The 21,098-nt window shown below is 40.3% G+C and overlaps 1 protein-coding gene across 2 annotated transcripts in view; it reads right to left on the bottom strand.

Moving 5' to 3' along the window:
• Positions 1-4,216: 4,216 nt before the first annotated feature.
• The window catches only part of SLC37A1 (solute carrier family 37 member 1), a 49,770-nt gene continuing 32,888 nt past the window's right edge, over positions 4,217-21,098 (bottom strand). For both annotated transcript variants that reach the window (XM_006137867.5, XM_014581016.4), the window contains exons 12-20: positions 19,484-19,574; positions 18,038-18,100; positions 16,459-16,544; positions 15,548-15,596; positions 12,736-12,809; positions 9,882-9,960; positions 9,093-9,190; positions 6,634-6,686; positions 4,217-5,699 (exon numbers count right to left, since the gene is read on the bottom strand). In XM_006137867.5, the coding sequence (XP_006137929.1) occupies positions 5,684-5,699; positions 6,634-6,686; positions 9,093-9,190; positions 9,882-9,960; positions 12,736-12,809; positions 15,548-15,596; positions 16,459-16,544; positions 18,038-18,100; positions 19,484-19,574 (609 nt within the window). In that variant the 3' untranslated portion in view covers positions 4,217-5,683. The remainder of the gene's footprint in view (positions 5,700-6,633; positions 6,687-9,092; positions 9,191-9,881; positions 9,961-12,735; positions 12,810-15,547; positions 15,597-16,458; positions 16,545-18,037; positions 18,101-19,483; positions 19,575-21,098) is intronic.

Here is a 21,098-nt window from a genome sequence, read left to right as displayed (position 1 = left end):
CATTTGTATGCAGCAAAAAGCCTATTTTCTAACATATCCAAACTCTTAATCACCACTTAATGTAGGGAAATCATCATAAACACATTGCCAGAATTGCAAGAGAACTGAGGGCCAAACATGACAAAAAGGATTTTCACTTTCAATTTTTTAAAAGGTTCTTTTTGTTAGAAAATACCATAAGCATGAGAAGAACACAGGAAATAAATCATTACAATGGCCCTGTTTAAATGCTACATTCTCCTCATGGATTGGATTACCAACATACTTCTTTACTGGAGGTTAAGAACAGGTGAACACAAGGTCATTCAAGGTTTCAAAATTCATTTAGCAATTAAAGTAAAACTCTTCTGACTTACCAGACACATTTGAGTTGTTTTGTATCCAGCAGTGACAATGAACTCATGTGGCAGGGACTGTTTCCACTGTGTATACATACATGTGTGTGCGCATACAGTACCTGTCTTAATGGATCTGTGGCCTTTAGGTAGTACTTCAATGCAGTAGACCAAAGATTCAATTACAATACGTTTTTCCATCAAAGGAAGCCTGTGCTACATAAGCAGTGAAGAAAGCTGTGAAATGTAGCACTGGATGCTGCTGCTCTTTCACACAGGAACATATATAAAGCACAAGGTGGTAGGGAGTTGCCTTTAAAAGGTGGAATAAGCTTCTGGATCACTCATAGAAATGAAGGAAATGTGGCTAAACCCTTCCAAGCCCCTTTTGTAAAAACGGGAAAAAATCCTACCCTGCTCTGCATATACCTAAAATGTGGAACAAGCAGATAAAGAAAGTAAATAAAAATATAGCAAAGAAACATTTAGCAGGCTACGGCTTCAGGAACAGGTTGCACACAGCACAATTTTCAAAGCATATGAGCTGTCTGTCACTTGCAACATGTCAGAGAAAAGTTTGGCTGTGGTGTTCCTAATCTTTGACGCACAAAAAGTTTACTGGAGTACAAAGAGAGCCTGACATATAGTAGCATAGAGAGGCATAAATAGAATATTTTCCTAATGATAAGTAATTTTCTGCTTGTAGGAAGATATACTTCTCAATATTACTCCCAAATGAAAATTAGCCATGACGAGGGAAATGAACAGGAGAAATGTTAAATTCTTTAGATAGATATAGACAAATTCTGAAGAGAAAATTATATTATACCTATAGCACTTGAGACGAAAGCAGAAAACATATGAATCAGTCCCCAATCAAGAGGATACCCAAAGCCATCTAGAGGGGTTAGATGCACAATTGCCATTGACATAAAGAAGAGATGTGGGTCTATCATTTTGTAGTTCTGACAGTCTCTTGTCCATTACCGGAGAAGACAGATAACACAAATGATTTCCATTTCAAAAGTTTTAAAATCCCCCCCCCCCCCCAAAACTGAAACAGTCATAGTACAGAGAAAAGAAAATCATAATTTTTGGATTGTGAGGCAGAAAAGGCCCTTAGATCATCTAGTCTAACATCCCATAACAGGTCAGAGAGAGTTTTGTCAGGACATGGACACAGAACAGCAAAATCAGGACGTGAGGCAATGCACTTGGATGGCCTAATGCAAAGAGCTGGAAGGAAGGAATACTATCCAAGCCAGTAATCAGGCAGTGTTAGATATTTGTTATTTTTATTTTGGTTGTGCCTAAAGGTTCCAGTTGGGATCAGGGCCTCGTTGTGCCAGGCACTGGACAAAACACAAAGTAAAAGAAGGTCCCTGCACTTAAGACTTAACATCTAAGGCAGGATTGGGGAACCTTTTTTGGGATGGGGGCCCACAGAAAAAAAAATCAGTCAGGGGCTGCACACAATTGAGAAGCAAACACCACCTCCTCCCCACAAAAACAACCCTCACTGAGAAGGAAAAAGACATTCCCCTCAAACACCAGGCCATAGGGTGGCCTGGCCTAGTAGATTTTGTGTGCTCTAGCCCCTCATTGGAGCAGTGAGGGCTCTCCAGTGCTGGAGGTGGAGGCATGAGCCTTGAGGACCAGATCCAGGCAAGCTGGCGGCCGCATCCAGCCCCTGGGCCTGAGATTCCCCACCCCTGATTTAAGGAATCATCTTTTACCTTCAAGGCCTCTGTGACCAGATTACTATGTGGATCAATTGTCAGCCCTGGAATCAGACAATTTCATCTATTGGCAGAATGGGGATGAGGAGAACCTCAGGGAGGCACATCAGCTATTGATGGTAAATAGGGGGTAACTTGTGAAAGACTAGCTATGTAGGTATTTTATTGAATAGACCAATGTATGCAAATATTGGAGATTGCCTATCTCCTAGAACTGGAGAGGGACCTTGAAAAGTCATCGAGTCCAGTCCCCTGCCTTCACAGCAGGACCAAGTACCATCCCTGACAAATTTTTGCCCCAAATCCCTAAATGGCCTCCACAAGAATTGAACTCACAACCCTGGGTTTAGCAGGCCAATGCTCAAACCACCGAGCTATCCCTCTCTAGGAGAGCGAGAAATACATTAAACACTAAGTTGATCAAGACTATGAAATTCTTGAGGGAGCTCTCTTTGCATCCAGTCAAAGTGCTGCTACGGTCCATTCGGCACATGCCTGCAAATTCTAGGTATGCTGCAAGCACAATTAGCAAACTACCCTATCCTGGGAGACCATCTTGGTTATGACAGTCTTGCAACCCACTAAGATAAAGGGCCACTCATGCAGCCCACTCACTAGACTAGGTTGCCCATCGTGCAATACAGATCTGTCACCAGTTTTGTTCACCCTCCTCCCCAGGTGAATGAGTGTCGACAATAAGCTAACAAAATACACTATTCAAAATGCAAGGATTTTATAAAAATTGAAAAATGGCCAAATTTCTTGCCTAAAAGCAAATTCGAGAAGGGAGTTAGGCCTTCAGATTTAATAATCTGCACCAGAAAATGATCACACATACAACCTGTGAACACATATTTAGAAATTAGACAGAGCGCCTTTTGGAAATTTGAAGCCTGAGCCTGCTGTTCTGAGTCAGGAAAATTGCTGTTACAGACAAAACCCTCCTTTGGCTTTTAATGACCAGGGAATTCCATATTTGGACATTTTTTCCTGATGCAGAAATTAATTAATTCCTTACACTTTAGGATCGTCATTAATGCTTCACTAGGTATATCATTCCTCAAGATAATTGTGGACATTTAATTTGCTGGCTACCATTTTAGTGGGTCTTTTCTAATTTACAGATGTTGATTCTCCCACTTAACACCAAGTAAAGTAGCAAAGAGCATCTCCAAGAGATACCCCAGCACTGAGGAAAATCCCACATCAGTTAAGTGAATGGCAAGGGTTATGTAAATGAACAAGAATCTAAACTTCCAAAGAATAAAAGACACAATGTGAGGAGCTGAGAGTTCTAATGCACCAGTGTGGTCAGTGGGAGGGGGCTCTTAGTCCTGCCTCAGACACATTCACTGCCTTATATGTGGGCTCTTATATTGCAAAAAAGTAAAAAATGAATAATGTCAGCTCCCAAGGAGGAAATACCTAACACTGGAGTACACTAAAAATCTTGACAGTATAATTCTGTTATCAACTAATACGGTTAGAGGCACTTTAACATAAGACTTTAGCTGGAGTGACAAACAGTTCAAAACAACTACTTGCAAATGGTGGAGTTTAGGAATAAAATAATTTTGGCAACTCAGGTCTTGAACCTACAAAAGACTAGGCATGCGCTCAAATTTATGCACTGTTTGTGCTCCCATTGACTTTAATCTCCTCACAATGTGTGAAGTTAAGCCCTTATATAAGTCTTTGCAGGATAGAGACCTTTGCCTGGCATTGACTACACATGAACTTTGGCACTTGCATAAATCTCTGTTGGATTGAGCCTTTGGGTGGTTCTTTGATGAATAGTGACCTTTATTTATTTGCAGCAAAGTGCATAAGCGTGTCCTTATCTTTAAGCATTTGCGAAGCCTTGTTCAAATCAATGACATTTAAGCATGTGCTTAAGCGCTTTGCTGCATCAGGGCCAAAAAGGCAAAAGTTAGAAAAAAAAAATCATGAGTTCAAGGACAACTGCTCAAAGTTTTAAGAATTAAAAAGCAAAACTCCAAAACAACCAAAAAGATTAGTGTCAGAAAAAGCATAGTATCAGAAACAAAAAATGCAAATAAGAAGTTGATCAGAAGAAATTTCACTGTTTTGTAGGGTCATTTTTAAAAAGATTATTTTGTTAAGCAAGGGAGACATATACAGTACCACTTTGTTTTATAAAAAAAAGTTAAAACAAAATTTAGAACAGTAGCAGATTTAATAAATATACCTTGTAATTATATACAGTTTAAGTCTATTTAACCTTTGTAGTCAACATAATACATATATCTTTCAGAGGAATTCCCTATAATATTGTTGTACAACTTAAAAATGCTCACCAGAAGCTTATCTTCTATTGAAAGTAGATTAAAAACTGTCAGATCAAGAAGAAACAGTGTATTATGAAAACACTAACATTTGCACTTACGCAATAATATAAACTTCTGAATTTCCTCTCTCCATTTCATGTTCAGCGCAAGTCCAGGTTGTTGTTTTTAAAACCATAGACTTTGGCTCTAAACTGGGATGGCAAAATTAATCTATTCACAGATCTGTGGTGCTTTCAGGTCCTGATTCTGCAATGAGCTCTGTGTGGGCAGACTCCCTGTATCTGCGTCCAGTCCCATTGAAGTCAATGGGATCAGGTGCTGAGAACCATTTCAGGACCAGGGTTTAAAAGTCAGCCAATGTTTTGTTCAACCTCCTTCTCCTTCCCCTCCCCCCCAAAAAAGAAACTAGTGCTAAAGCTTCAGTCACAGAGGAGATGCTGTCTTTGCCCTCCAAATAAAAAATAACCCGCAACTCCTAAGGAGCCTATAGAATTAACAACAAAACAATTCTATAAAGTTTGTACAACCAGTGTACAAACTCAAAATCTTTAAAACTCCTTACACGATATGCTTAACCATAATAAGCTTCTTTGTTGTTTGAGTTTCCTTTTCTGAAAAACCCGTACGAGCAAAACTCTCCACTCAGGAGGCCAGTGGAGGCTACTTTTTTACAACACATTTTAACTACTTATATACAAGTCATAATATACAATACATGAAAGAGCAGAATACTGCCCTTGGGATTTTTACAGTGCAAGATAAGTTAGTGCTGTAATTAAAGCCTGATAATACAGTCAGATTTCTTTCTTACTCTTTAAACTGTTTCAGGATATTGAATAGCAGTGATTCTGAGTTAACCCCATTGGCATATTGCACTCCTGGAGCACCTGAAGAAAGTAAATTTTCTTCTTTATGCTCTATACTCAAATTTCTTTGCACTTTGTTTAAAAATATGCAATTTAAGGTTTACTTATCCTATCAAAATTAATCAAAAGGCACTTGATATTTCTTTTTTGACTCAGTTAAGGCGTACAGCTAGTAGCTTTCCAAAGCTTCTGTTTCTTCATCTGATCAACAGTCACCATCCTGAGAGACAGGCATGTGCAAACAGGAAAAACAAAACAACAAAAAACTTCTCCAGGAATTCACCAGTTGAATTTCTAAATCCTTTCCTGGTAAAATGTGCAAAATGCTTCACAAGTTAATCTCTTAAATACAGAATAATTTATTCCACAGTCTTTTGAGGGTGCAGTTTTAATCACACATGAAGCTCTTAAATCCATGTCTGATGTTTCATAATTCAGTGTTCTTTAAACCTGTGAAAAGATAGCTAATATGAGAAGTTTTGAAACAATGCATAACACAAGATATCAATAACTTCAAAATGCGGTCCACATTCTTATTATACACATTCCTATCCTGTGCTCTATTTCTGAATGAAGTGCCGGATTCTGATTTCACATATACACTTGTTTTACTTCTGTGGATTTACACTGGTTTGAAATCAGAATCGCCCTTTCCTGCCTGCCAGTTTCTGGGGGAAAAAAGTACAAATTGAGCTATTCCACCTTCCTCCCACCCAACCAAAGAATCGTCAAGTTTCATATTCAAGAGTGAAAAATTAACACAACTTTTAGGGTGTGTCTAGACTACAGGATTTTTTTCGAAAAAAGTGGCCTTTTTTCGAAAAAACTTCCCGTGCCTAGATTGCTGCTGCGTTCTTTTGAAAGTAAATTGAAAGAACTCTGCAGTTTTTTCAACCACGGAAAACCTTGTTTTACGAGGAAGAACACATTTTTTCAAAAGTGCTCTTTCAAAAAAAGGCGCTATATAATGCAAACTGTGCTTTTTCAAAGAAGAGCATCCAGGCTGCGTGGGTGCTCTCTTTTGAAAAAGCGGCTTGCTTTTTCGAAAGTACTGGTTGTAGTCTAGACGCTCTTTTTTGAAAGAGGCTTTTTTGAAAGTATCTTTCGAAAAAGCCTCTTTCAAAAGAGGCTTGCAGTCTAGACATAGCCTGAGAGAAAAGTTACAGTGAATGTGACAGAGAACTCATTTTTTTCTATCATTAAAAAAAAAAAGACCAGTTCTGAAGAAAGATTTTAATGGATTTAAAGAAAAAAGGTTACTCTTTACAAAGCAGAACCCCTTCTCCCACTCCTCAGATTAAGGTATAGGCACATAAAGGAAAAAATCTGTGATATAATGAAACATTCAATTGTCATACAGAAAATACACAAGAAGCAGACTTACAAGGTATGGTCCATCTTACACTGAAGTTCTTTTCGTATGAGACGGAGTAAGAACTGTACAAAAACAAATCTAGGTTAAAAATCTAGACAGATGAACCACTCAACTAAGTTTTCAGTGTCAAATTCACACTGCTACTGTTATCTCAGAGTGACCAAATAGAAAACCATTCAATTCAGACATGTTCAATCAGTGGTTGGAGGATAAATTTGCACCAATCATATGAGAGGAGCTAAATCAAAGTCTCTCTCTGTGTCTGCAAGGATCCAGAGCTGATGCAAGGACTGGAGCTGAGTGAGAGTTTTCAAAATAGAACATTTTTGCAATCCCATCGTGCATTGTGACAGCATTGAAAAAAAAAAAACCCCATTCCTCCAATTTATTGTTTATTGTCTTCCTCTCCCTATATCCTTTTTTGCCCCCGCTCCCTTCTGCTTACCTTTTCAGTGGCAAAGGAGGGAGGGAGGAGGGCAAGAGGAAGGAAAATTGAGAAAACTTTATCCCACCCCAACTCTCCTTCCCCCCACTCAAAAAATCCCAAATATTGTTGATTACTAATTGTTCTATTTCTAAATCTGTGGAATAAAGTGAGTCAAATTCATGGCAATTATCCTCTCTGAATCCGCCCCACTTAAGTTTTAACAAGAACAATTCTATTATTGTATCAGCAAGACTCTGATAAGACCAGCAGAGGGAGCCCAAGCCTGCAAGAAAAATGGTAACTATTATACCAACTTTAGGGCAAGTCCCAAACAATTAAAGTTACTTAGGTCCATTTCTGACTACAGGAGCAGGCCCTTTATACTTACTGTCTTAAATATACCAATTAATACAGCCCTTCATCGAGATTCAAGAGGAAACAGAAGAGCGATATTGCAGAGAATGTTTGATGAAAAATCTGTTAAGAAAATGTCAGTCTTCCATGTTTTCTGGCTATTATCAGTATGAACAAGTTGCAACTTTTTAGAAGTGAAGTCTGATTTTCCAAGGCACCTAATTGCCTAATCCTACACCTAATTCTCATTGGAATACAGTAATTTATAAACACACATTCATCACTTGACAGAATTCAACTAGTAGAAAGCAGCAGTTTCTATCTATGGTGGAAAGTGACCTTTATCTATTTCAAAAACATGGGATCTCAGACTGCGTTCTTGTGGCTGTGGACTGGTACTTCTGTCTACTAGATCTAAAAACTGCTGAATATTTGTGGGTGCTCCTCTTGAAATATAAATGTATCCATTTTATTTATTAATTCCAGAAATCTTACTCTATAATGTGGAACAACTTGAGAATCAACCAACTTTTTTTTTGAATTAGAGTTATGCAGAGTCTCATAGGGAAAAAGTTTCCCTTACCATGACCAGACAGCAAGTATGAAAAATCTTGACGTGGACAGTAATAGTTGCTTATATAAGACCAAGCCCTTAATATTCAGACATCTGGGCAGCCTACCTTTCCTACATGTCTGTGACTGAATTCAATGGAACTTTATGGCATAAAGAATTGCCTGTGGGGATCAGACAGGAGAGCTGAGGTCTGATTCTGACATTTCTAACAAAAATTTAGCCCTTCTGTCAACAGCTTCCCTTAAGTGATACCAAAACACTTTAAAAAGGAGTTACAAGAGAAGCCTCCCTAGCCCTCTCTGAGGTGGGTGAGTACTGTACTGTCATCCTCCCTTGGCAGAGGGAGAAACAAGAGTCACAAAAGTTAAGAGATTTGATAAAAGGCATTCAGGAAGTCTTCTGCAAAATCAGAAACAGAATCTTCAGATTATATTCTCCGCTGTGGTACCACTGACTTGAACAGAGTTACACCAGCAAAGAATTTATCCTTAGATTTTTCTGACTCCTTATCTTGCCCCTTAAGCATCATAAAAGACAGCCTGCCAAGATAAGATAAATATGGCAAGTCAGAAACAGCTTCTTTTCAGGTCATTCCATCCATTACATTTTTATGTCAACAGGAAAAAGAAATGATGGATGTCAGGGAAAATTGGAATGTGTGATGCATTTGATCTTAACAGTTGCATTACCCATGGTGATACTGTAGAATCAGCAAAAGGACAATGTAGCAAAATTTGTATTACTATTTCAGTAAATTGGCATTGCTGCTTCAGTGGTGCTTTAAAAAAATGGGGAAGAATTCTTCTGCAGGACAAAAATGAGGTGCTCTCAGACTTGTATATGAATTTTTGTTTTCAACTATGTTTTCTATAATCCTTGTGGTGAACTACTGCACACTGATATCAACCAGTGATGCTAATTTGCTCTCTGGCTTCAAAGTTCAACAGCAGTTTCAAAATGCTCATCTTAACTCTAACAACAGCAGCAGCCCCTACAAAATGAATGAAAACTTCCCACTCAATACAAATCACATTACATTGAGGACATTTCCATTTTAACATGAGGGGCTTACGAAGAAAGAAATATGGCACTACATGTTTTATTTAGACTTACTAGTAAGGCACATGCATCTGCCACCATCAGCATGTAAAATACATTGTTCCAACCAGAGGGAGAGATGAGACCAGCCAACAGAGGCCCTAGAGCAGCACCTGGAATACAGTATTGACACGTGTTAAAATTATGAGGTGGAAGAATTACTAGTGCCAATGGCCACATATTCTGTGTTTGGATATTTTATTCAATTTCAACCTTCATAAAAGCAAACTCATTTTGGCATACATTGGCAAGAGGATCCGTAATGTATGGATAGTATATTATAGTATGCCTGCAAAGCTGCCCTAGCACTGGTGTTCTATGGAGGATTCCTCTTGGTTAGAAGCATTTACAGGTTGAGTAGATCTACCACAGTCAATCTCTGCCTCCTCAGAAGGCACAACCAAGGTATCTTGAGTGCCTGGAACTACTCCCGGTATATACTGGTCTAATATGGGCTGGGAACCAGCCCACCACCTACCCTGGGGAGAGCAAAGGAGGCCTAAAGCGGTCTTTGCCCATCCCCCACGCCCAAAGTGGGGCTGAGTACTGGCTAGATGCCACATGGAGAGAACCCAGCTTGACAGAGCCCACATTGCTTCTGTAGCACTGGCAGTTTGGGGGGAAAGCCAGCTTTTCATATACACACTGCGCGCATGTGATGTGAAGGTCACCGAAAGAGACATGAACTCCTTGATGCCAGCTTTAGTCTACTTTCAGAGCAGAATTGCGCAGTCATTCCCTAGAAGCTAGAGCCATAGAAAGCTTATTGCAGGTAAGAAAGGCAGATTCTGAACCACAGCTTACCTACGGAACCTGTTCCGTCGATGATCGCCGTAACGGTGGACAGGGCCCTTGCATTTCCTTTCAGACTTTTATGGGTACCCTACAGCAACAAATATTCAGTTCATACCCATTTACAGACAAGCCTGGGAAACAGCCATCCATCTGCTTCATATTCCAGGCTTTTCCCATACAGAATACAACACGAAATAATGGACAAATATATGTTAGCATGAACTTTACCAAGTAGTAGCCTTACCATGAGGCAAACGGAGGCAGCTGCCTCAGGTGTCAGTCTGGGGGGTGGGGAGAGGGCGCTACTAGGACCCAGAGTGTAGAAAATGGTGTCTGCTGCTGGTGCAGCGAGGGGTCATGGGGGCATCATTTGAGCTCTCCACACCTCAGATGCCAAAATGTTGTGGGCCAGCCCTGCAAGTAGTCTTAAACAAGCAGGGGCAAGATCATTGCTTAGAAATGTCCCCCTATAATTTTAATGATGTTCTTTATAAATAACTCCTTTTATGCTGCAAGTAAGATGTTTGGACAGCATGGGCCACACTTTAAGCCTGCGATTTTTCTCTGAGACTGTACGGTTGTCTGTCTGTACAGGCACTGCTGATACCAGAAAGCTCTGCAGAATAGAAGAGAATCACTAGTTGGGCAAGAATAGTAACAAAGCTAAAGTGTCGATCATAAAACCCATTAAAAAAACCCAGTTAGCTGGTTACTGAGTCAAAAGGCACCGAAAGGAAATAGTTGTGACGGTCATTTTTCATTAGGCCAGTTATAGAATAGGACTGCAGTGCAAAGCTAATGACCATGGGAACAATTTTATAACTCTGTATAAAAGAGACCGGATGGTTCAGAGGTTTTTTAATAAGACAGAGAGCCTTTCATTTATACTCAGGGCACTGAGCAGATTTCAGTTTAGGTCACCAGTTGCCTAAAGTCCTCAGTGTCAGATGGTTGTTCAGTGACATATGAGAAAAATATTAGTTGGCAGTTTCTGTCCAGCTCCCAGGGTGCCTATGTGACAAGATCCTACGGTCTAGCTGCAGACGCAGCAACGAGGCTGTTGACTGAATGGACCTAAAGGGTGAACTATAGGATCATGAAGGAGGGAAGAACAGGGGGAATGCTGGGGTGGGATGGAGATTTAAATTCTGCTACCTTTCCTGTTCTTATGCTGTGAGGCTACGTCTAGACTGCAAGCCTCTTTCGAAAGAGGCTTTTTCTAAAGATACTTTCGAAAAAGCCTCTTTCAAAAAAGAGCGTCTAGACTGCAAGCAGTACTTTCGAAAAAGCAAGCAACTTTTTCGAAAGAGAGCACCCAGGCAGTCTGGACGCTCTCTTTCGAAAAAGCCCTGTTTGCATTCAAGAACGCTTTTTTTCGAAAGAGCACTTTCGAAAAAAGGCGTTCTTCATCGTGAAATTAAGTTTTCCGCCGTCGAAAGAAAAGCCGCGTTCTTTCGATTTAATTTCGAAAGAACGCGGCTGTAGTCTAGACGCAGGAGAAGTTTTTTCGAAAAAAGGCTACTTTTTTCGAAAAAACCCTCGAGTCTGGACACAGTCTTAGTGAAGGACCACACTCTGCAGGCCTCTCACCTCTAGCACCTTTCAGAGCAATACGTTTAGCTGGCATTAAAAAAGCAAAATGGAAGAAAAGGTAAGCAGAGGCAATGTTATCATGAAGCATTGTGACGGGGTGCACCAACCCCACACTGGCCCAGGAGGGGTTAACCAGGCTTGCTTGGTTGAGAGGGCCCACCCCCCACAGCCCTGCTAGGCATGCTCCAACTGCAGGCCCAGTATAAATGCCGGGGGAGCAGGGCTGAGCATGAAAGGGGAAGGAGCTCCTGTCAGAGCCTAGGAGCAGCAGCAGCAGCCGCTGGGGTGGAGGCCCGCCAGCAAGGACTGACTGGGGGGAGCAACTAGCCCGGAAGATGCAGGTGGGGAAGAGGCCAGCCATCAGACAGGGTAGGAAGTAGCCCAGGACAGGGAGCTGGAAGGCAAGCTCAGAGTGTTTCAGGCAGATTCCCCGCTGAGCTAGTGGTGGGACATGCCCACCACTGATAGGACCCTGGGCTGGGACCCGGTGGAGAGGGAGGGCCCAGCTCTCCCTACCCTATCCCATTGACCCCAAAAGATGAGGTGCCTCAACTACTTTACTGACTTGGTTGCTGGGCCCTACTGCACTGCTGCCTGGGGACATAGATGGGAGGAACAATTACGGGATGGAGCAACCCAGATGGGACCTAAGAAGCTCTCCGCCCTGCCTCCTGGGGGCTGGACATCCCACCCCGTGACAAGTATGTACTGCAGTCAAACCACACAAGCTTGCAAGGCCTGGTGCAGTATGTTAGTTGGAAGCACAGGCTGATTGGGATGCAGTATACAGGTGAGCGGAGGATAACATGAGCACAAGGCAAGCACCAGGCAGTATTCTCCATGCCTAACGGAGACAAGTCTCCAGCCCACTGCATACTTTACTGCTTATTCTCGAAGATGCAGGGCAAAAAATGCAGGATGTGGGTGGCAAATGGCACATCTAAGGAGAGACAGCCTAATGCACGATCCTCAGCATGCACATGAAGAGTTTATCTAAGAGAGCCTCTCTCCTTATAAGGCAGGAGGAATTTGGAGGCCACTCATCAGTATTAAGTCAGGGTTGAGTTCCCCATTGCTGGCTGTCCTGCTCATTATGTTTACCTTGTACACAGAAGCACAACACACACACGCGCTGTCTCTGTGCTACATAGAAGTGAGCCTTCAATGCTTTACACACATTTACTCAGCACAGAAATCAGACCTTTCCCCCCTAAAGGGGAACAAGTGAGTGGGAGTGTTTGCTAAATGTAAAACAAAGCCAAAAACTCACCAAGTCAGCTGAGACCGCAGTGGTGATCAGCGCATATGGGCCATTCACCAGGGCTCCACTGATAAGCAGCATAACTGTTGAAAGTTCAGTGAAGAGAAGTGAACACAAAGTTTCTAGAACTGGTTATTTATAAACCACAACCGCCTGTTGAGGATCTAGATACTGATAATTCAACATTAATTGCATTTACGAAAGATATATCATAACTATCAGAGTATGAATCTGGGAAGTACAAATTTGCTTCAAAATGGCTAACAAAGGCAAGGGTAAAAAGCCATCTCAGTAGTAATGGACAGATTAAACACAAAGGGGTGTTTGCTTCCAGCACAGCAGAGAACACGATTGTGTCTAGCCCAAACTCTTCAGCAGCTTGTGCCTTTTAGACTGTAAACCCTTCTGGGTGGAGATGAGTCTTTTATCTGTACGGAGCCTTCCACAATGGGGCTCCAAAGCTCAACAGGGTCATTAGATTCTGATGCCATAACTACAACACCCAGCACTGCTTTTACATTTTAACTCCTCTCAGTTTATTTATGGCCTCAGGGAGGTAAGCATTTTCAACTATGCATGCTGTTCTATCAGGTTTTTCTTGATTAAATTCCCTCTGTCCCATCTCAACTCAGTCATGCATATGGCGCCCAGAGATGTATTCTTGTAACAATGATTCTAGTCCACAATGAGCCAGAATGCAAGATTCCAAAACCCCTTAAACACAGTTACACAACACAGTTTACATTTTGAGGCACTGAGCCAGCTCAGAGGGGCAATCTCCTTACAATTACATGTGTCTATTTGAACTTCCTCAGGGAAATATTTGACCACATAATTCCTAATAATTCTCTACACCGTATCAGCACGCTTCAATCCCCAATCCACTTGAGGAATATTTTTCCTAACTCCTCAAAATATATACCCAAAGATATTGTTCATTTAAAATCAAATTACAAATAGCTTCCAGAACTCTCCTGGCCATTGAGTTCCCAGAATAATTTGTGTGGTTTTGTAAATATATTTCCTGTTTTTCCCTAGTATCTTTTTTTCCCCCCTTTTGGTGTATGAAAGGCTCTAGCAAACAGGGAAATTGGTAAAAGTGGAGATATAACATGCATCAACTTTATAGGCTAAAACTGTACCATTATTTTTAAAAAAAAATATTTTCCTTTAATTTCTTCATGTATGCTATAGGAGTTACATATAACAACAATAATTGTGGACAAAAGTGTGATTAAGTTAATTATGTTCTTTTCTGCTTTCAAAAGAAAGAGATCAAACTGTTACCATTAATTCAAGAGTATTTTATTGTGTGCAGACTTTATCTCCTTCCCCCCATAAGGGCTCTCAAGAATCATCCGGCGTATCTAGACTACACCAGATTTTCGAAAGAGGATATGCACATTCAGCGAGAATTTGCATATCTGCAAGCTCACTTTTGAAAGCGAAAGTAATTAAGATGCAGTTTTGTTGACAAACCCTCCTATTTGTTGGCAGGCCACGTAAACCTTGTTTTTTAAGGAAAAGCGGCTTGTCGACAAACGGGAGGGTTCGCCGACAAAACCACGTCTTAATTACTTTCACTTTCAAAAGTGCCACTTTCAAAAGTGAGCTCGAAAGAAGATATGCAAATTCCTGCTACATTTGCATATCCTCTTTTGAAAGTGTAGCTTAGTCTAGGTATGCCCATTTGAGGCTGAAAACAATGACACTTACTCCTACTTTTAATCTGTCTTTCTGTAAGCCACTAAACAGTGGCCCAAGCCACTCTTCCTGCACTTCATGCATGATTCTCACTCTCCTGAGTGGAAGGGACACCATCCTCCCCTTCCTAGAGCATCATCCTCTTGCCAGTCCCAACAGAGTCCCTGGAAGTAGTAACACAGCTTGGAGAAGCATTAGCTTTCTAGTAGAACTCCTTATGTGGAAGGGAACCCTCATTTAAGGGGGGAATTGCAAGGGCAGCAAGGCAATGAAAAGTCTTGGGACTCAGTGTGACTCGAGTCCAGGGAATTTGATGGGGGGCAAATTCAGGCTTCCATTCAACACGTGTTTGAGAATCCTCCAGCTTTGGGGGGCAGGTCCTAGAGAAAATACCCCTTCAACAGAACAGCTGGGGAGAAACTATGCAAGGAGAACCATACAGAGACCTCCTTCCCTTCAATGTATTGTGTCTGACTGCCCCTTGCGTGGTACATTCTGGCTAGAAGTCTTTCAAAGCGAGTAAGAAATGTTCAGACAAAGGGGTTTTCCCCTTCAGACGTGTTCTTTTTTTTCAAAACTGGAATTTTTGAGGTGAAAATATCTTAGGTTGGGGGGCTCTCAGTTTTCCTACCTCCCCTTTTCCAGTAGTGAATGGAAAAGGGGAGGTAAGAAAACTGAGTTTTTTGGGAGGGGGAAAAGAAAAAAAATGTGAAAGATTTAAACCAAAAATGTTCATTTTTTATTAAACATGTAAGGAAAATCATTCCTTTTTTGAAGACCCTCAAATAAAGAGCATTGACTTTTTCAATTTTTTTTGTAAAAGAGGTTTTCTGTTTTTCAATAACTCTAATGCAATTATTTTTTCCATTGCCAATAATGAAATTTCTAGGTTACTGAAATTCTGTCCTCTACCCTTTTCTCTGGGTTCTTTATGGCCTATAAGGAGCCCAAGCAGAAATCCATTTGACTTCAATGGGAGTCGCAGGTGCTCCACAGCTCTGAAAAGCAGACAGTTTCTAGACTTTTTCCCCAGAAAAATCAGTGTGAATGGAACAAAAAGTAAAAGCAAACTAAGTTCTGTTAAAAACAACAGGCAGAATATAACTTAAGTTCTCACCTATGGTGGCTTCTAGGCCCATTTTACTGATTGCAGAGAACATATATAACTGTAATGGATAAACATGTAAGTAGTGAAAACAGAATAATAAGGTTTGAATCTCATCTCAAACTTTTATCAGTATAACTTCCAACTGAAATAGAGTGAAAGGAAGTTCATGCACCTATTCTTCATATAACTTAGATTTTCTCTCTCACACGCACAATTAACTTAAGTATCATAACGTGAAAAATACTAGCTATCTTTATGATATAAAGTTATTCCTTTGTTATTTTTGGTAGTAGGATTCAATCACACTCAATTTCCCCACATGGTTGCCTCTCTCATAGGGGTCTCACAGAGATAGCTAATTTTTATTACCATAATTTTTTAACCTGTCAGATTTTCAGCATTAGCATACCACAGTGTTCTGCAGACTCTGGTAAGCTCAGCAAAGTCACTATAGAAACAACTATGTGGCACATTTGGTAGCCAGATTCCTAACATTAACAGCTTGGCAATTTTGATTATTTGAAATAAAAAAGACAAATCACTTGCCTGATTCAGATTCAGAATTGAAATAACTGAGTAATAGATTTTCTATTGAAGCCAGATGACTGTGACAATTTGCCAGAGTCCCAAGTTTCAGCAAAGGGGCACGAAGCCCCTTTGAAAGGGCTCGTAGACCCATAGGGGGCCACAGACCTTGGGTGAGAGCCATTGCTGCACTACATGACATGCCAAAGAATGGCATATTTAGTTTATTAAACCCAACCCAAACCTCTGTGTTGTGCCTTACTCTGAAAAAAGTCTCAGCACAACTTTCATCCTGGGGTAAATTGTCAGAAACTCCCGAGAACAGGAATCTAATAGAAATGCTGAAAGAACTTGACACATAAGGTCACCACTAAAATAAGGAGAGTAGATCTTACGGTAGGTGCTGCCAGCAGTAACATCATTCCACAAGTTGAAGCCCTTTTTTCCAATCTATCTGATATTATGCCTGCCAGAATGCCACCTGAAAAAGAGAGACATTAAAGACTAAAGTAGGTTATTTCATCAGCATTTTATGCAATATAATTGGACATGTATTTCCTCAAAGTTACAGGACTCCAAAGTTGTCTTTTTAAAGGTACATTTCTATTATAAACACACAGAGCATAGGACTGAAAATCTAGACAACTGTGATGGGCACTGTAGTCTGCCTACTTGGCTCCTTCTGAGGTTACCTGTACACCCAGTAGGAGGTAATTAGAGGGGACATCTATGGTATGGCTACACTGTGTCACTAATAGAGTGGCTCACCAGCATTTTCCACCTGTTGTTTTGGAACCCCACTGTGTCAAACCAGCCTCTGGGGTTGAACCAATGAGTTACGGCCTCTATCTCGTCTGGAAGAAGAATACACCTAGTTCAACATGTAGGATGTTACAGTCTGACTATAATTGATTGGAAAAGTATGACCATTATCATGAACCTTGTATCCCATGCACATTCAAATGTAAGATCCTAAGGTACAAATCACTTGGTAGTTTGTACCAAATGGCACCTTTCGTCAGCTATGCTGGTGGCTTGGATTTGTAGCAGAAGATGTGTTTAGATTGCCAAATAAAATCTCTGTTTTTCTGGGTGCTATGGGCTTGGCCTACACTTAAGAGAGGTCAACATAGCTATGTTGGTCTGGAATGGAAGACAACCCTCATCTGACTGCAATAACCTCCTATGTAGACCTACTTATGTCAATGGAAGAATGCTTTTGCTGACATAGCTTCTATTGTTTGGGGATGTGGTATCCTTACAGTCATGCTTCTACATTAAAGGGGTTATGCCATCATATGCAATGCAGCCATGTTCATAGTCTCTGAAACATCAAGATATACCTGCCTAGCTTGCTTTCAATTGCACGGCATGAAATTCACATCTTCTGCACAAAGCTTGAATAGAGAGGAATGATGCAGTTAAAATACAGGGTCAGGCTAGAGCAGTGGCTGCAACCCCTTTCTGTCACTCACACAATGTTTGGGACCATTGGATCTGCATAACGCTTGGGTGACATGAGGGAAGTTTCAGTGGATCCAATCATGGTCCTCAACTGAACTAGCACGGAGACCCCATCTGAGGCATATTGAGGGTGCAGAGGAACGGCAAAACTGGTCTAGTTCTGCTATGCAAAGCTGAGGACAGGACACATTTTTGGGGTAGGGGTGTGGTGACGGAGAAGAAAGGGGTGAAGGGACAAAGCCAGAGCTTTCTATGACATTTGGATCTGCCAATCTTTCTTGCACCAGGACCACATAAGGGGCTGTGGATTAATTCCTGTAGACTCACTACTAAGGCTCATCACATGGCATAGGATTAAACTATAAGGGCCACATCTTGCTCCCAGTGGAGCTAGTTTTTGCCATTTTCTGGTAGATGAAAGATCAAACCTCAGTTTCTTAGTAAAACACAGCTATGTGTGTTACAGATTTTCTATACAATGTCTGATTAAAAATAGAGTGTTAAACTTACCAAAGATTCCACCCACATCAAACAGTGTGGAAAGATCCCCAGCCCTCTTTGCATCAAGATGCTCTAACAATAAAAGTAGAATAAATCTGATTAGAATAGCCTCTCCCTTAACAACTATAACAAACATCTTCATTTTATTTGGATCCCTATGTAAAGCATGCTCCAGAATAATTATGTTAGCTAGTGGTGTGAATATTTTACCCTTCAAGTTACAAACTGTACAGCTTAGTGTGGGCACTTATACTTGTATTAAGGTGCCTTACATCAGAATGGTTTATATACACCAGTAAAACTTATTCCTGTAAAAACAGATATAATGGTGTCCATGTTAGCAGCTCATACTACTTGAACTCCAGTCGAGTTAAAGCAGTACAACTTGTGTGTGTGTGTACACAAGGCTTAAGAATTTTCGGCTTCATTAGCAACAGTCTTTAAAATAATCAGAGCATCACGCTACTAAGAAGTACCAATAAGCAATGCTGCTTTGTTTTAGAAACATAGTTGGTATAAATTAAGGCCATAGAGAGAGCCTAACCCTGAAACTCTTAAGTGACTGGTACAACTGGCTCGCTAAATTGTGCTGGTTAAATGCAACCTGCAGTAAGGCACAGTGCAAAGCTGCGCTGTTCCAGCTAGAGCAGAGGGAGGCAGAATGCCTCCTTCAACCCCCCGCATGCAGAGGAACATTCATGCAACTAGATTATAAATTATATGCAACAAGGACCATATATTTGTGTGTATTTGCACAACACCTAGAACAATGGGCCTCTGGGTGCTACTGCAATATAGGGTGGAAAATTCAAAAGCACCCAAAGGAGTCAGATGTCCAATGCCCCTAATATTCATATAATAAATCTAATTCAATTGTTCAGAAACATAAAACGTATTAGATAATCTACTCCCTTCATCAAACCTATTAGCTCAGAAGTATTGGTTACTAGGAGGGCATACTGTGCTCTGTCAAAATACACAGTGGTTGTCCATCCTATATACCCTTTCCTAAAGGCATTCACCAGTCTCTTCTGGTCATGAGGCTGTGGATTTAAAAGCCAGAGGACAGCCCAAAGAATAGGAACTTCTCTGGGTAAGGAGCATGCCTTCCTCTATGCTCTATACAAAAAGCAATGATAGTGATGATCTGATAAAATAAAAAAAAATTTAATGTCAATCTTTTGGGCAGCTTCAGGATGTAAGGTACCAAAAAGCCAGAGACATCATTAAGACTTGCAGTTTTCAGGGAGAAAACAGATTCTTATTTTTGCAGTCACTATCTCTTAATTCTCAGTACACATCGTTGACATACATAATAAAATGGCAGTCTTTCAACTCTACTAGGGCAACCATAACTTAAAACAAAAGTAACAATGTTCGTTTTCCATGTGTGACTAGACTCATCATAGTTCATGACACTAACTAAACACTTCTTTTTCTCCCATAGATACTTACCTACATTTGTGATATAGAGTGGAAGCCAGAAAAGGAAAGTGTAACTGACCAGTTTAGCAAACAATAAACACAGAGAGAATTCTATGACTCCCTAAGGAGAGACAAGAAAAAAGAACAAAGTTAGCACTGAGACATGAATTATTGTTGTTTCTTTGCTTTTCTTAAAGTACACAATGCAAGCAGTCTCCAAGTGACATCTTAAGCCTTTCCAGTCTCAGGAATCTCTCTCTTGAGGCTTTCTGGAAGCATGAAGCTTGTGATCAAAGCAGATTGCTGTATTCTACTTATGTATTTCTCTCTCTATTTGACTGTGCTGAGCTTACCAAAGCCAGAACACTAATAAGGACCGATAGAGTTTATATAACTAATGTGCGTGCATGCTGTTGTTACTTGGGATGTTTTCCTTTGACAAATTGGTCCAAGATTTCCATTATATTTATCCCTTTAAAAATACAAACAGCCCGTATGGTAACTGGTCTCAAAAAGTTGCCTAGTTAGGACTCAACCCTGAAAAATGGGTACTTATTTATCATACAAGTCTCAGGATTTTTTTACCCCATCAGCTTAACTGAGAATTCTCTGTAAGGTCAAATTTTCATAAAGACAGAGCTAAAGTGTATTTGACTACTAATTAAACCTGTTCATGTCATTCTTTTCCCCACCACTTGGGTTCTAGGAAGTCTTAAATCCTTGTCCTACATTCACGCTGACCCCATGTCATTTCCAGTTGTATTTAATTTTTTTCCCCTTGAGCAGAGCTATTACCCTGAATGCAAACAAAAATCTCTTTCCTTTTATCTTGCAGCCTGAAAGTTTGAGCTGTAAGACATTCCTTTATACAAGCCATAAATGTGTTTTAAAATTAAGAGCTTTTGGAAAGGACAACCCTTACCTATGAAACTACTATTCATGGAAGTTATATGTTTGAAGAAGTGATGCCATTTGTGATTCTGGCCCAAATTAAATCCCACTGTAAGCAAATACAACTGTAGTGGCTTCTGTGGACTTGTAGCTTGTTTACACCAGGGTAAGTCCACTGCCTTTACAGAAGATGTAAATAGGAAACTCATACCTAATCTCCATTATATTTTAACAATTGTTGAATTAGTTTTTCACTTAAAGTATTTTATTTGATTTTATTTCGAAATAGGCTATTTTTAAATTTGGCACATCTACATGGCGCCAAATTTTGAAATAAAGCTCTATTTCAAACATCCCTTATTCCTCATGGAACTAAGTTTACAGGGATGCTGAAATAGTGTGTCCGTTATTTTAAAAATTATTTCAAAATAGCGGACATGTTCCTTGGATGTGGGGTAGCTATTTCGGGATATGTTCGGTATCCCGAAAGAGCTTTGCAGTCTAGACGTACCCTTAATGTTTCATAATATACAAGAATACTATTACTTCAAATTTGATGACAAATATACATACAAAACGGGGTAACGTGCTATAGCAAGTTATATGACTTTGCTATATAATATAACTCAACTTCTGACTTCCTCTTTACACCCATCCTCCAAAACCAAAACATATCTGACACAAAAGCACATGCACTTTCAATTTAGCCTACTCATACCAGATGAAGAATTCCCCCCACATAAGGATATCACAG

The sequence above is a fragment of the Pelodiscus sinensis genome, chromosome 1 (genome assembly GCF_052426305.1).
Source record: "Pelodiscus sinensis isolate ZL-2025 chromosome 1, ASM5242630v1, whole genome shotgun sequence".
Taxonomy (NCBI): Eukaryota; Metazoa; Chordata; order Testudines; family Trionychidae; genus Pelodiscus; species Pelodiscus sinensis.
Note: the sequence above shows the minus strand (reverse complement) of the source record. Positions and strands in the feature narration are given on the sequence as shown.